A 13014-nucleotide genomic window follows, 5' to 3' on the forward strand; every position below is an offset into this window, starting at 1 on the left:
TCCATTAGCCTTTCTATGTGCTTTGACGTTTTCATTAAAGCCTAAATGACTGAATAAACTTGTGTTTAGTCCTGTGTTGTTGGGACTTGCTACTCCGAGGAAACTGGAAACAATCCAGTTGTCTTTGCGACAGCAGAACCAGCAATAATACCACTTGGAGATGTGCACACGCTGCATGTTAGAAAAACTACAGTTCAAATTATAACTGAAATTTAAATTCTCTTTACATTTAGTGCAAGGAAATATGAGCTATTATGACATAATAATGATTACACTGGCATTGCTAGGAGAAGGACAACAAACTTGAGAAGATTTATGCATTATTCTCTGAGAAATTCAGGAAAAATGCTGAAAAATGCCCTGTCTCGCAACGCTAAAGACAGGAAGAAAACAATCCTGGATCCGTTCATTTATCCGGATCCCAACCAAAACTTATTGGGGTCTATTCTGGGCCGAGATCCATCCTCGATCCAAGTTTCGTGGAAATAAGTTCTGTAGTTTTTGTGTAATCCTGCCGACAAACCAACCCGACCGTCATACAAATGGACACGGATGAAAACATAACCTCCTATTTCACTCACAAAGTGAAGGTAAGCAAGCTACATAAGAAACTACCTCCCAATTGCCATTTGAAGGCTAGTCAGCTCCCGTCTGTCTCTTTTCCTGCATATCCATGTACTTCAGAAAGCCCCAGGAAACATGACGCCCAATTTAAACATTTTCGACTTGTTCAGACACACTTTGAAGTAAATTCGAGCACCACTCTTCCTTCTATCAACGTCCACTGTCTGAAGAGCCAGTCTTACTTGCCACTGATTACCACTAAAGTTGTGTTATTTCAACACCTGCTAAGTCACTTGCAGGAAGCTCAGTGTTGTGTTTGCTCTGCATCATATAAAAATGATCAGGCTGTCAAAACTCACAGCCAGCAGAAGTCCTGCAGCCTCTGCAGTCCATATTCAGACTGTGAATCCAGCCACAACATGTCGGTGGGTACGGATGAGTCACAGAGGAACAAACAGACAATGTCGTCCCCCCACACGTTAACTCCATATGTCGAGATGATGCCGATATGTATAGATACATCAATCTAATGTTGTTATTTATTTAATATTTCTGTTTTTAGTGGCTGTTAACAAACAGTGTTATCAAGAACATTGTGAAAAGAGAGGTGAGTCCATGAGCGAGTCGAGAGGCAGCAGCTAATTAAGACGTGTTAAAAAGTTAAAAAAGACGACAGAAGAGACGTGTTGACGGACAAAACCAACTTATAATGAGAAAGTACTTCAGATGTTACACTTGTGAAAGAAAAAAGTATAGTTTAATGAATAAAAAATGTATTTTAGCTATAGAAAAACTTATTACAAGTATAGTTTTACTTTTTGGGCTTAATTTAAAGTATTTTTAAAATGTACTTTTAAAAAGTGTACTTCAAAATAGACGTGGTGAAGTTCAACGTCAATGTACTTAAATATACTAATCCAGCAAATACAAGTGATATTTTAGTGTACTTCTATTATATCAATTATATACACAAATACTTATAGTTGTAATTTAGTGTACTACTTCCATGTCCTTTTTTGAGGTTTACTTTAATTTCACTTCTTTATCGGTATATTTTAGTATATTTACAAACGGTGCACTTTAATGCGTTCATTTATTTTAAGTTGTACTTCTGCGTACTCTTAATGCACCGTAAGTGTATGTGAGTATACTTAATACATGATTTATCTATAAAATGTACAACGTCCACAAAGATTATCATTTATATGGAAGTTGTACATTTTGTGCGAAACAAATTAATCGTTTATTTTAATAATTATAAACGCGAATTCTTCAGCTCCGAATAGAAAATAATATCAAAGTGCTGCAGTGTTTTCCCATTTTTTTGCTGAAATGCTGAATGAAACATGAACTGAGTTACAGAAACCAGTCGATGGAGGCGAGTCCAGGAGTTATTTTCTCTGATGAGGCAATATTGCAGTATTTTAGCACCTGCCATCACACAAAAAAAACCTTGTGTGGAGTTTCAGACGTCCTGTCAAACGTAGCACCACACATTTCTCTGTGTGTGATCTATACAGCACCAAAGACAATATATACAAAGAGACGTTCCATACAACCCCCAACCTACATTATGAGGAGCAGCTTGTCTTTAGCCTCCATGTGGCAGAAATAATCTACATCAGTGACTACATAACATGCGATGGCATTTAATGTCCCCACAGCTCAGTGGTGGACGCCAGCGGCACTGTGATGTACGTTCAATTCCCCCACTGAGAATGATGTGAGGCGACAGTGGATTTGGTCAGGATTGGTGTGACATGCACTCTGAGAATCGGAGGCATTCCTTGAAAAAGAAAGCACAAATGATATTTTTCCTCTTTGCTCGTGCGCCTGAAGACAAATCAAATATTCTGGAGAGGCACAAAGAAACTTATTGGTTGGAAGAAGAAACGTGAAATTAGATGGATGTGTGAGATTACAGTTATGCTTATCTGATATGCAATAGATTGTGTAATTGCTATGAAATCACATGAGCTGAAATCCAAATAAAGTGGCTTTTTTTTCTTCAAATTGTGCCCTGAATCATTGTTTTCCCTTCAGCTTATCTGAAGATCTTTACACACTGCCTGATCGGAGCTTTTCGCTGCGATTCTTCACACACCCTTCGGTCACATCTAGTGTGATCCGCATTTTAACACCACGTTCACCAGTTTTTCCACGGCTTTTAGACAGTTGAACCGGCGTTTCATAGATTTTCTCGACTAGATTTCACACAGCAGAGAAAAGCATGCACGTCTGTCAGAGCCCGACAAGAAGAGCTGCTCCACTAACAATGCATCTGAGTAGAGAGGGGTTATTATAGAAGCTGAAGCCCACTACAAGTGCCAAAGCAACAGCTGCGCAAGGCTGCAACAGATGTGTAAATTAACCCTCATGAATAAGTCAAAACTCTCATTCAGGAAGTGCTGGAACTGTTTTATCATGTGTTCATATTTGTTGTTTTAAGCAGACAGACATTTCTGCAAAAGGGTTTTGTTTTGCTTTTTCTTTGTAAGCCTGAGTGGTCAGGACAGCATCAGCTGGCATTAGTCAGCCTTAAGGCTTATCTATTAAAGGTATAGAAGCTGTGCTCTATGGAGCAAACTGGGCAGTCAATGTGAGTTTGTTTTATGCACCTACTGCTCTCACTTGCCCCGGGGTCACAAAAACTCATTAAGATGTATTAATGGCTCTGTCTGAGGAGCCGTGATCTCTGACCGCACATGTGGTAAACAAGAGGAGAGATAAATAAAACCGCATGTTAAACGTAGCTTCTTCTGGCATGCACTTACATACTGTGAATAGTAAAGCATTTCTACACATAATCCTTTAAAATTAGCTGGGTTTTTTTTTTTACTCTTTTCAAAGCACACGAGGAAAAAAGCTGGCAGGCTTTCACCCCAAAATAGATCAGGAGTTAATTATGGTCCTTACCCAGATCTTTGTGGTCAGAGCTGTGGCTGGACAACAGGAAGAGGTAATCCTGACAGGTGTCCTGATCCAGCAGCGTGCTGTTGTGGAGGCACAGGTCAACAATCAGGGTCACAGCTCTCTGACAGACCATGTCATACTCCTCTCGGTCAGAACTCATGCTCCCAGCAGCATCCTCAGCCGTTGTGTGCTCATCCAAGAGGGACTAACACACCCACGCACACACGCGGCAGCCTGGCATGCAGAAGATAAATGCAACTTGTCTCCGTCCTCGGCTCATTCTTCTCCTTCTTCCTCAGTCTCTCAAGTGTGTTTACACACAAACACGCTGGAGTGCGTGTGTGTTTGTGAGCGAGCGAGTGAGTAACTGTGCTTCAGCGTGTGTGTGTCGATGGGCCGAGGTTGTGAAGTGCATTAACATGTTGTTTGTGTGTCTTTGTGTGTGTGTGTGTGTGTGTGCAATAATGTGTAAGGACTTAATGAATCACATTTGGCCCCAGGTGATGTAAGGACAGAATAATTGCATCATATATTTACTGAACAAAAACATTCATGAGCAGCCCTCCATGTGCACACAGGCACCAGAGCCGAGCGACCCCCCCACCCTCCTTCACCTCCTCGTCTCTTTATCGGTCTCTGTCCACATCACTCCCTCACACCCCCTCCTTTCATCTGAATACAACGCCGCTGCTGCCATCACTCCGGCTCCGAGTGTGCGCAAACCAAAATAAAGACATAGCGACCACTGGGCTTGTTTTTCTCAGGTCTTGTCCCTGCAGGTCAGAGTGTCTCCTGTGATGAGTCTCCCCCCCCCCCCAGAGCTAAACCACCTGTGACTGCCGCCGCCGATCCCTCGCCGCTCTGATCGTGATCCCTTGACTGTTTACGACCTGTAACGATGAGGGTGTAACTATGTGTGAGAAAGAGGGGAGAGACCAATTTGCGAGGCTGCGTGCGATGTGAGCGAATGTCGAAATGTGTTTGTTTTCTGTCTAACCTCGCAGCTGTTTGTAAATGTGGACTGGAATGTGAAAGTGCTTTGAGCATACATCTCTGGAAGATGATCCTTTGAGGATTCAATTCAAATTAATTTCTCGTATCTGATAATTGGAATAAATGAACATTCAGTTGTGTTTATGTTATAATCAAGCCGGTGAAAATGAGCAAAAAAAACCCCAGGTGATGCACAGAGAAAAAACTATAATTGACTTGACTCTTTTCTGCTCTGTTATGTTGAACTATGTGTGAACTTGCCTCACCTCATCCCTTAATTATGTTCTTACCAGCTTAACCGTTAATCAAGGTAATTCAATAAACCCTGTGACGAATAAGGCGTCAGAAAAATGATTTCATGCCAATCTAATTACACAGCGATATTGAGTTTAACCAGATCTCGGTTGACTCCCTTCCTTAATTGAGTTTAAACCAGGGCGTAAATGCTATGCTGTCCACGTTGGCGGGTTATGGGGCTTATCTTCACCCCCCCGCCCTCTTCACTTCCCTCAAAGTTTGGATCAACGGTCCCGTGTGCTTCCTGTTAACTGAAGATTGGATCTACTCTCTTTAAGCAACCGTGATTTACAGGCAAATAACAAATTGTTTCTGGCTGCCGGTTTTCAAACGAGTCAATTACTTGTGTGCGTCTGCTCCGGCTGATACTGACTCACCCCCTTTATTTGCCCTGCAGTCTTGTTAATGCATATTGGTTCGCTGCTACCTGCATTCGCATTCACAAGCGGGTGGTTGGATGTCAAGACAAAATGACTTAATGATTCCTTCCAGTGCTGCTAACACTCAGCTGTAATGGTGGTAGGAAATAGACCTGGGGTGTAGCAGTTCTTCCTTGTCCCATTACATTATTTATAGGGTATTGTCCAAGGATGCCCAGAATGTCAGAAAAGTAATGCCACTGTCTGTAATGGCTCCTTGTTAGCTTAGTCAGCTGGGAAATAAGCCACCATCAGAGAGTTAATGCACCATTACCAAGACAAGCTTCCTTCCCTCTTTTTCACATTAATAATTCTCGTCTATCCGCAACAGTTTGAGGTCAACTTCACTTCACAATACATACATATGAGCGTAAGGGGAAAAATAACACTCCCTTGGTTCCTGAGCTCCCTGTCTGGACCGCTAGCTGCACGGTTAACTGAGCTAACTAGCTAATGGCAGCTACAGTTAGCAGCAGCTGATGGTCGCTCTGGTGATATGCTGCCCTTATTTGTTTTGAGTATGAATAAGACAGGTGGCCAAAGTTTGTAAGCTGTGAAGGCAATGCTCTCTTACGTTAGCTGCCAAGCTAATGTCTATCAAATCCCAAGTGCTTCATCCCAGTGCTCCTCAGCACTCGTACCAGCACTTTTGCAGCATTCAATTACTATTATTTTTTATTATTCAAATTATATCCGACTCACAAATGTCGTTCCAACAGCCCTGGCTCTGATGGCGCTCGGGATTCATCAGGAGGGCGGCTGCTTTTGTACGTGTAGAAGAACACAGCACATTAATGAACATTAGATCCTGAGCGTTCCTGTTGATGTGTTGGGAGATGCAGCTAAGATGCTGTGCCTCGTGCATAAATGTGCCCAGCATCGGGAGACGCATTTTTAATTTCTACTGCTGGGGGACCCCTACAGGAAATGTAATATATTCCCCATTAATGATATATTATTTTACCCACGGACGACTCTTCCGCTATTAATCAGAATGTTCATTTTATGACCTGGACCACCCGATCCACAGATTATCCGCAGTGCCCATGGATATAATCACGAACGATACAGTTACATGATTTAAGTTGAAGGCAATATTGTTTAGGCTTATTCTTGGAAATTACACTCTGATGGGTAAAAATAAAGACATCATGTCTTTTCCCTCTCTCTCTCTAATAGCGGAGATCTATATCTGGTTTATTGGCGGGCTTTGTGGCTTGTGTGAGTTTGGTTTCTATGCTAATTCTCATAATATTCAATCAGTAATTTGATGCATTAGCCGGGAGATGATGCACCTGCTGGTATCCAGATTTAATAATCTTGTCTGCTGTATACATTAGATTTCCTCTAGCACCTTAATGTTCAAACTGGCAAGCAAAGCACACAGTGGAAGTCAGCACAATAATGCAACAGAGGCAATAGTACAGTATGAACAGAGGCAGCAGCCGCATCAAATCAAAGAGAAAATATTATCAACACTTTCCTCAACCAGACACGGTTGTAGTTATAAGCTGTTTTACCCGCTATAAGTAAGACAGAATAAAACATTGATTAAACAGCTCAGATTTAACTGTGCAGTGCATTTCACCGTCTTTGTTAATTATTCACGAGGCAACCAACACAAAATAGTGTCTCTCATAAAAAAGTGTTTCCAAGTCTAAATAATTCAGAAGCTCCGCAGCTACAGAAAGTGCTTTAAGTGTGTGAATTAATGCCGTAATCAAGACAACTGCTGAGAGAGCTTGTTTCAGATAACTACTTACTAATAATCTTAAAACATTTCTGTCTGCTGTCATTAGGAATTCCTCCTATAGGCCATAAATAAATGAGGAGGGGTAGTGGTGCTCACATTGATGATGTTGTAGAAGGTGCGGGCATATTTTTCACAGCAAATGAGGGGGGTTTGTGGCGCAAGAGGTCCTCGGTTTGATATGCAAATCAACTTCATCTGTGGCAAATCTTTCTGTGGTGACAGCCCGGTGGCTGCAAATGTTGAACTTGATTCATTGTGGCAAATGCATGACAAAGGGTTGGCTCACTCAAAGCTATGCTAATCAACATCAGCACTTCCGAACCTGTCCTGCGGGCCACGATGGCAGGATTTCTACAGTATATAGTGAGTGTGTATCGGCGTATTCGAGTGTGTACGTGTGTTTGTGTTTCATTGTCACAATGTGTTAATCAAAGATTCCCCACTCGGCTGCGGGGCAACGAGAGAAATATTTCTATTTTGACTCAAAGTTAAGCTCATTAGTAACAGTCTCTCATTGTGTGTGCAGGATTTGATGGCTTGTGCTCTGATGCTTCGATACAACAGATGAAGCCGATGATCTGTGAACAAATAGATGTGCTGATGAATATTACACAAGAGCCTGTAGGATTTACATTGAAACGCACGCATGCTATTTCCGTTACGCCCCCGAAAAAGGGGCTTAAAGTACTTAGTATGGAGTTATTTCACAATGTTTCTCAATAAGGCTGAGCACACAACACATGATGTATGAGAATGACACACCTGCAGTATGGATAAGGATCAGCATAATCACTCCATGTCCAGGTGAAATGTGCATATAGCGCTATCTCATCCAAACACGTCCTGAATGTCACTGAGACGAGGTGTTTAATTGAGGCGCTGTCAGCACGGCTAAGAGGAGCGATAGAGTCAGGATGAGTCGGTTCTCAGCGCCCGCCGTCATGCATATCAATCCCACGGCATGTAAGAGCTACCGGCTTCTTCAGTTTAATATTCTTATGGTTGCTTAACAGGTCAACACAAAGTAAAGCCAGAATTAGCCCAGAATTTAAAGGGCCGCTCCCTCTTTTCATGGACCACCGTTCAACTTATTATGTAATGAGAAGACAAATCATCTCTGTCTCTGAGAAACAGCTGTTTGGGGCGAGTTCTCAGGTTCCTTTAGGGTTCACCTATTTAAATTTATGACTGAAAGGACCTTTTTAATACAGCGCAGAGCTGAATTCAACTCCTGTTCGACAATCATAACTGGTCATTATGATGAAAAACCAGTAGGGGGGTTACGCTCGATGATGATGTGTTATTAAATCAGATTTTTTTTAGCACTTCCTAGCATTATATGACAAAGATTCCTAAAGATATAATACATTTAATCAACTTTGACCTGGATAAGCTGCATAACATAGATAGAAGCATGAACCAATAAAAGACTATGGATCCATGGATGCTCATCAAGCTTTTGCCAAAAAGTTACACTCACTTATTATATGTCAATGTATTTTTAGTTTATAGGCATTAAATATCTTCCAACAGCCTGCGATCAGGGCTGTTACTAACATTACTGCCTACAACAGGCAAGAGAACATACAGTATTTCCAACTTTTTTAAATGAAATCTATAATTATAAATATACTATAATCTGTAATTTTATAGCCGAGAAGTCAAGCTTTTTTGGTTTCATGCGACTTGAGCAGCTTTAATCGGAGTGAATGGGGCTCCACCTCCAAAGCTGTATCCAGGGTGTAACGTAGCGTCATTGGTAAAATAGCATATTTTACAACTCATTCGCTAACGTTAGCATTCAGCCACTTCCTAGCTAACATTACTGTTTGATACTGATACACAATATAATAGGAAAGGCTTAAATTCATTGGAAAATATAGGGCCAGGCCACTAATGAGGACTGAGATTTAGCTTTTAAAAAGCAAAAAAGTTCAGCAGTTTGGGAAAGATGTCTGTCCGAAAAATGTCTGTACAGGCATTGACAGATAGGAAGCAATTAGCTTAGCTTAGCATAAAGACAAACGGCAGGGAAAAACAGCTCGTTTCTCTAAAATTTTAAAGACACATCTACCACCACCTCTAAAGCTCACTTGTTCACACTATGTTCTGTTTGATCCAAACACAAAACAGAAAGCTAAGCTAAAACAAGTTGTGGTTTTACAGGAAGTTGTGTGCGGGAACTATATATTGACACACAACGCTCATGAGCAGTGCTCGCTGTTGCCTCCGGCTTTCCTTGCTTTATGCTAAGATAGGCTAAATGCCTGATGCTTGTAGCTTACAGTTTGTAGCATGAGTTTACCCAGCAGACAGCCATGAACTGGAGAAGAAATTATAACTGGTGTCACTTCCTTCCACTTTACTCCAACCACACAGCACTCTCACTGGTGACTGCAGTAACTGCAGCAGCACCTTCTCCATGTAGATTACTGTCGCTGAGTGTTACTCATCAGATCTGAGAGCAAATGAAGGCGGAGAAGATCAATGATGTCTTTGATCCATTCTCTGGGTTTTACAGAGAGCGATGCAGAAGAAAGGCTCTGCTTTGAAAGTTGGAATCTAAAAGACAGTGAGTGGTGTAAGGAGCATATTAATGTTTTATTTTGTGTTTCCTTTTTCATGTTTCAGTGCATTATGTGAAGCCATTTGAACTGTCTTTTCATATGAAATGTATTAAATCACCTCCCTAGATCTTAAACTGCTGGCAAAGCTGTTTATCTATGAATTTGGAGGGAAAAAACATGAATATTACTTTAGACAGTCATAGCAATGTATGAGCTCTATCACAAAATGTGTTGATAGTCTTTGCACACCAGCCCTACAAAACAATGAAAACCAAAAAATCATCACGTTAAATTATTCAGCTCCATATGAAACAATACTGTTCGCTCATGCATCCACATAATCTTCATTTTTTATCTTTATGTCAATTCCTGGAGAGGTGAAGGTGACATTTCCACCAAAAACTCGAGCTGGTTTCACCCTAAAGTTTCTGAAATTAATCTTAAGAGTCGGACACTCTATCTGGCAAAAACAGATATTGGACTTAACATAAACGCAATATGCTTTTCGGACCATATCGTTGAGTCCTACTTGATCTGGCCTTTTCCCATGACCGTGGGAAGCATTTTTAAAATGTGGGTGGGACAGTTTCAACCGAGGTTTGGGGCCTCTTCCCTCAAATTTTTTTTTAATAGAGTAGATGTAATTTCATGTATTCTGGTGCATTTTATAAGTGGTTACCTGGCTAAAGTAGCATGAGATGAATTATTGGTAGGTGTACATTTTGCAATTTAATCCAGAGGAAGTGCCCCAGATCACATATTTGTGCACAAGCTCGTGATATACTGCACTGTTTTGGCTAAAACTTGAAATTCAACACATAATAATAATAACAAAGAGCTCCTCTCTGCCTTTATCCCCTTCATCCCTTTTTTTGTTTACTTCACTTGTTCATTCCTCACCTCGTGTAATGGCTGCCGTGCCCATGCCTTTTCCACATCTTTTTATTAATGTTGCCACAGAAATAATGCTGCTGTTGTTGATCTGACAGCAGGTTAACTCCTGTTGATATTACATTGGCTAACTGTTATAAAACCTATTGCTGTCAAGACTGGCGATAACTTATTTTCGAGTTTTGGGACTCATTCCTGCAGCGCTCCATCCTCTCATATTGGCACAGTGCTTCCTGTCATTGTAGCTGTAATTTACAGTATTTACCATGCAGAGAGGCATATCAACCAAATGAAATCCACAATATATATGCAAAACCAAATATGATGGTTGTTATCCTTGCAAGTGTGAACAACACATAACTCTGTGACACTATCGCACTATACTAAGACTTTAAAACATTAGACCTGCTAAACATCAGCGTGTTAACTTTGACGTAGCCTCTTAGTGTGTTGTCATCGGCGTATAATGACCCTGTGACTGTATTTCACCTTAGATGTAACTATGGGGTGAAAAGATATTTCAGCCATATATCATCTTGTCCCTGCTGCTCGGTCAGGATTACCCCTCTGGCCTGAGGTGAGGGACATGCTGCCGTTTGTTCCCGTGCTGTTTCTGGCACCGGCGGTGTGTTTACAAGTCACAGTCAGCCAAACAGAACTCGGTATGGGAGAGATGACTGCATCTGCATTGTGAATCATTCCTGCTTGTAGGTGAGTGTCGAGTCAACTGTTCACCAGATCAGATAGGGCGGCTGCCTGATTCTGAGGAAAGATTCAGCCAGTGAGTAGGTGGAGGATGCTGAAATGGGTGCAGTAATGGCTGACTGGAAGGATGAAGTGAATAAGTGGGTAGATTAATTAAAGAATGGAAGATTGGATTTTAAGGGATGTGGCTCTAGGGGCTGGAGATGTCGATCTGTTATTAGGTTGGTTGGTCGACCACTTTGATCCACACTGAACTTATCTGAACAACTATTGACTGGCATGAACTTTGACATTAATGGTCCGCAGGCAATGATTCAAGATGGTGACATTTACTGACTTTGGTTCTCCTCTGACATTTGTCGAGTGCAACCGTGAGGGTGAGATTTTTGTTTGAGTTTAGTTTTCATGTTTTTATGTCACGTATCCAGTGAAATATCTCAGTGTTCACAGGCATTCTCCTACTTGATTGCCAGTGACCCCTAAAAAAAGTGACCGTTGCAGCGTACCAGTAACCGTAACTTCCTCGTACCGTCACGGTTGGGTTTAGGCAAGAAAACTACACGGTTAAGTATAGGCACTAAAGCTATTGGTAAGGTTTAGGGAAACACCATGGCATGGGTTCAAATAACTAAGTTACTTGTGTACATTGTTACAAATGTACTGACGTTCCGTACGTAACTTCAGTTATGCTACGTACGTGACGCCGCTCCATCAGAAAAATTAAAATAACTCACCGTTTGATGTCCTGCGCTTCTTTATCCCAGCTGTGAACCCCGTCACACTCCCTATGCAGACTATTTGCTCTTTATATTACTTCCCCTGATGACTTCCTCCTTTGCTGCCGTAATCGCGGCATCCTATTGTCCTGTTGATTTTAGTGATCCCATCACTAACTGTAGCATACTAACACGCTATACGGTAAACATTATTCTGGCAAGACATCAACATGTTAGCATTGTATTTGCAAGAATTTTAGCATGCATTAAGCTCGAGGTCACATCGAAATGCACCCTGCAACTGTTTTCTTCAAAGATTTGGCTTAATGTTATGTTTTCCTGTATTTCAGTTTATTCTGTCACGCTGTAACGTGTGCTGGGTTCGATACTAATACTCCAGTTTACCCACCTTACAACTGTAGTGATGGGTTCTTCCATTAGCGCTGATTACTGTCAGTTTTTAGAGGTTTCTTCTTCTTCTTCATGAGCCCCATAAAGCCCACCCCAGGGATGCACTGCCCCGGGTGACTTATATACGACCTGATAGGCGTGTTAATAATCGAAGACATTTATAGCTTTGCATTGAGCAGGTGCAGAAACACCGGACCCATAGACGACAGAGCAAATTAGCTCGTTTTCATTTCACAGGATGAAATGACATCTGGTCACCATGGCAACTGAACCCACTGATGAACGCAGACTTAAGAAATTATAGTTAAGGGGGTTACATGAGCAAAAGGCAAAAAGAAAAAAATCCATATTTGATTAGCAACGGGTCAGAAACAAACAAACAAAAAACTCATCTCCTTCAGGAATCTCACAAAAGTCATTGTTTTATCAAGTAAATGCCACAGAGATGTTTTTAGGGACTCATCCGAGGGTGGTTTTGACGACTCAAGATGTTTGTGAGTGAGTGAATCAAATAGCTCCTGGATCCCCTCAAGCATACACTAAAGTGCTGTTTGAGATCTAGCGGCCCTCGGAGCAATAAAGATGCAATATACCTGTGTTAAATGTGGTCAAAACAAATCAGTTTGTCTGTTTAGAAGATGCTGCCTCCCCCTACCTGATATATTCTGCTTCACCTCAGCCTCCCCCAAGCATGAAACCGTTCAGGCAGAATGATAAGATGTTTGGGTTATGGAGGGGTAGCGTGAGATTTGTTTCTGTGCAGATAAACACAGCTTTGACTATTG

The 13014-nt window shown here is 41.4% G+C and overlaps 1 protein-coding gene across 1 annotated transcript in view; it reads right to left on the minus strand.

The window, feature by feature from the left end:
* The window catches only part of syt6a (synaptotagmin VIa), a 63656-nt gene extending 59818 nt beyond the window's left edge, over positions 1-3838 (minus strand). The window contains exon 1 of the mRNA XM_084365532.1: positions 3481-3838. Coding sequence (XP_084221658.1) covers positions 3481-3637 — 157 coding nt within the window. The 5' untranslated portion in view covers positions 3638-3838. The remainder of the gene's footprint in view (positions 1-3480) is intronic.
* Positions 3839-13014: the final 9176 nt, after the last annotated feature.

The sequence above is a fragment of the Pagrus pagrus genome (assembly GCF_965226575.1).
Source record: "Pagrus pagrus genome assembly, chromosome: 11".
In the NCBI taxonomy this organism is placed as follows: Eukaryota; Metazoa; Chordata; class Actinopteri; order Spariformes; family Sparidae; genus Pagrus; species Pagrus pagrus.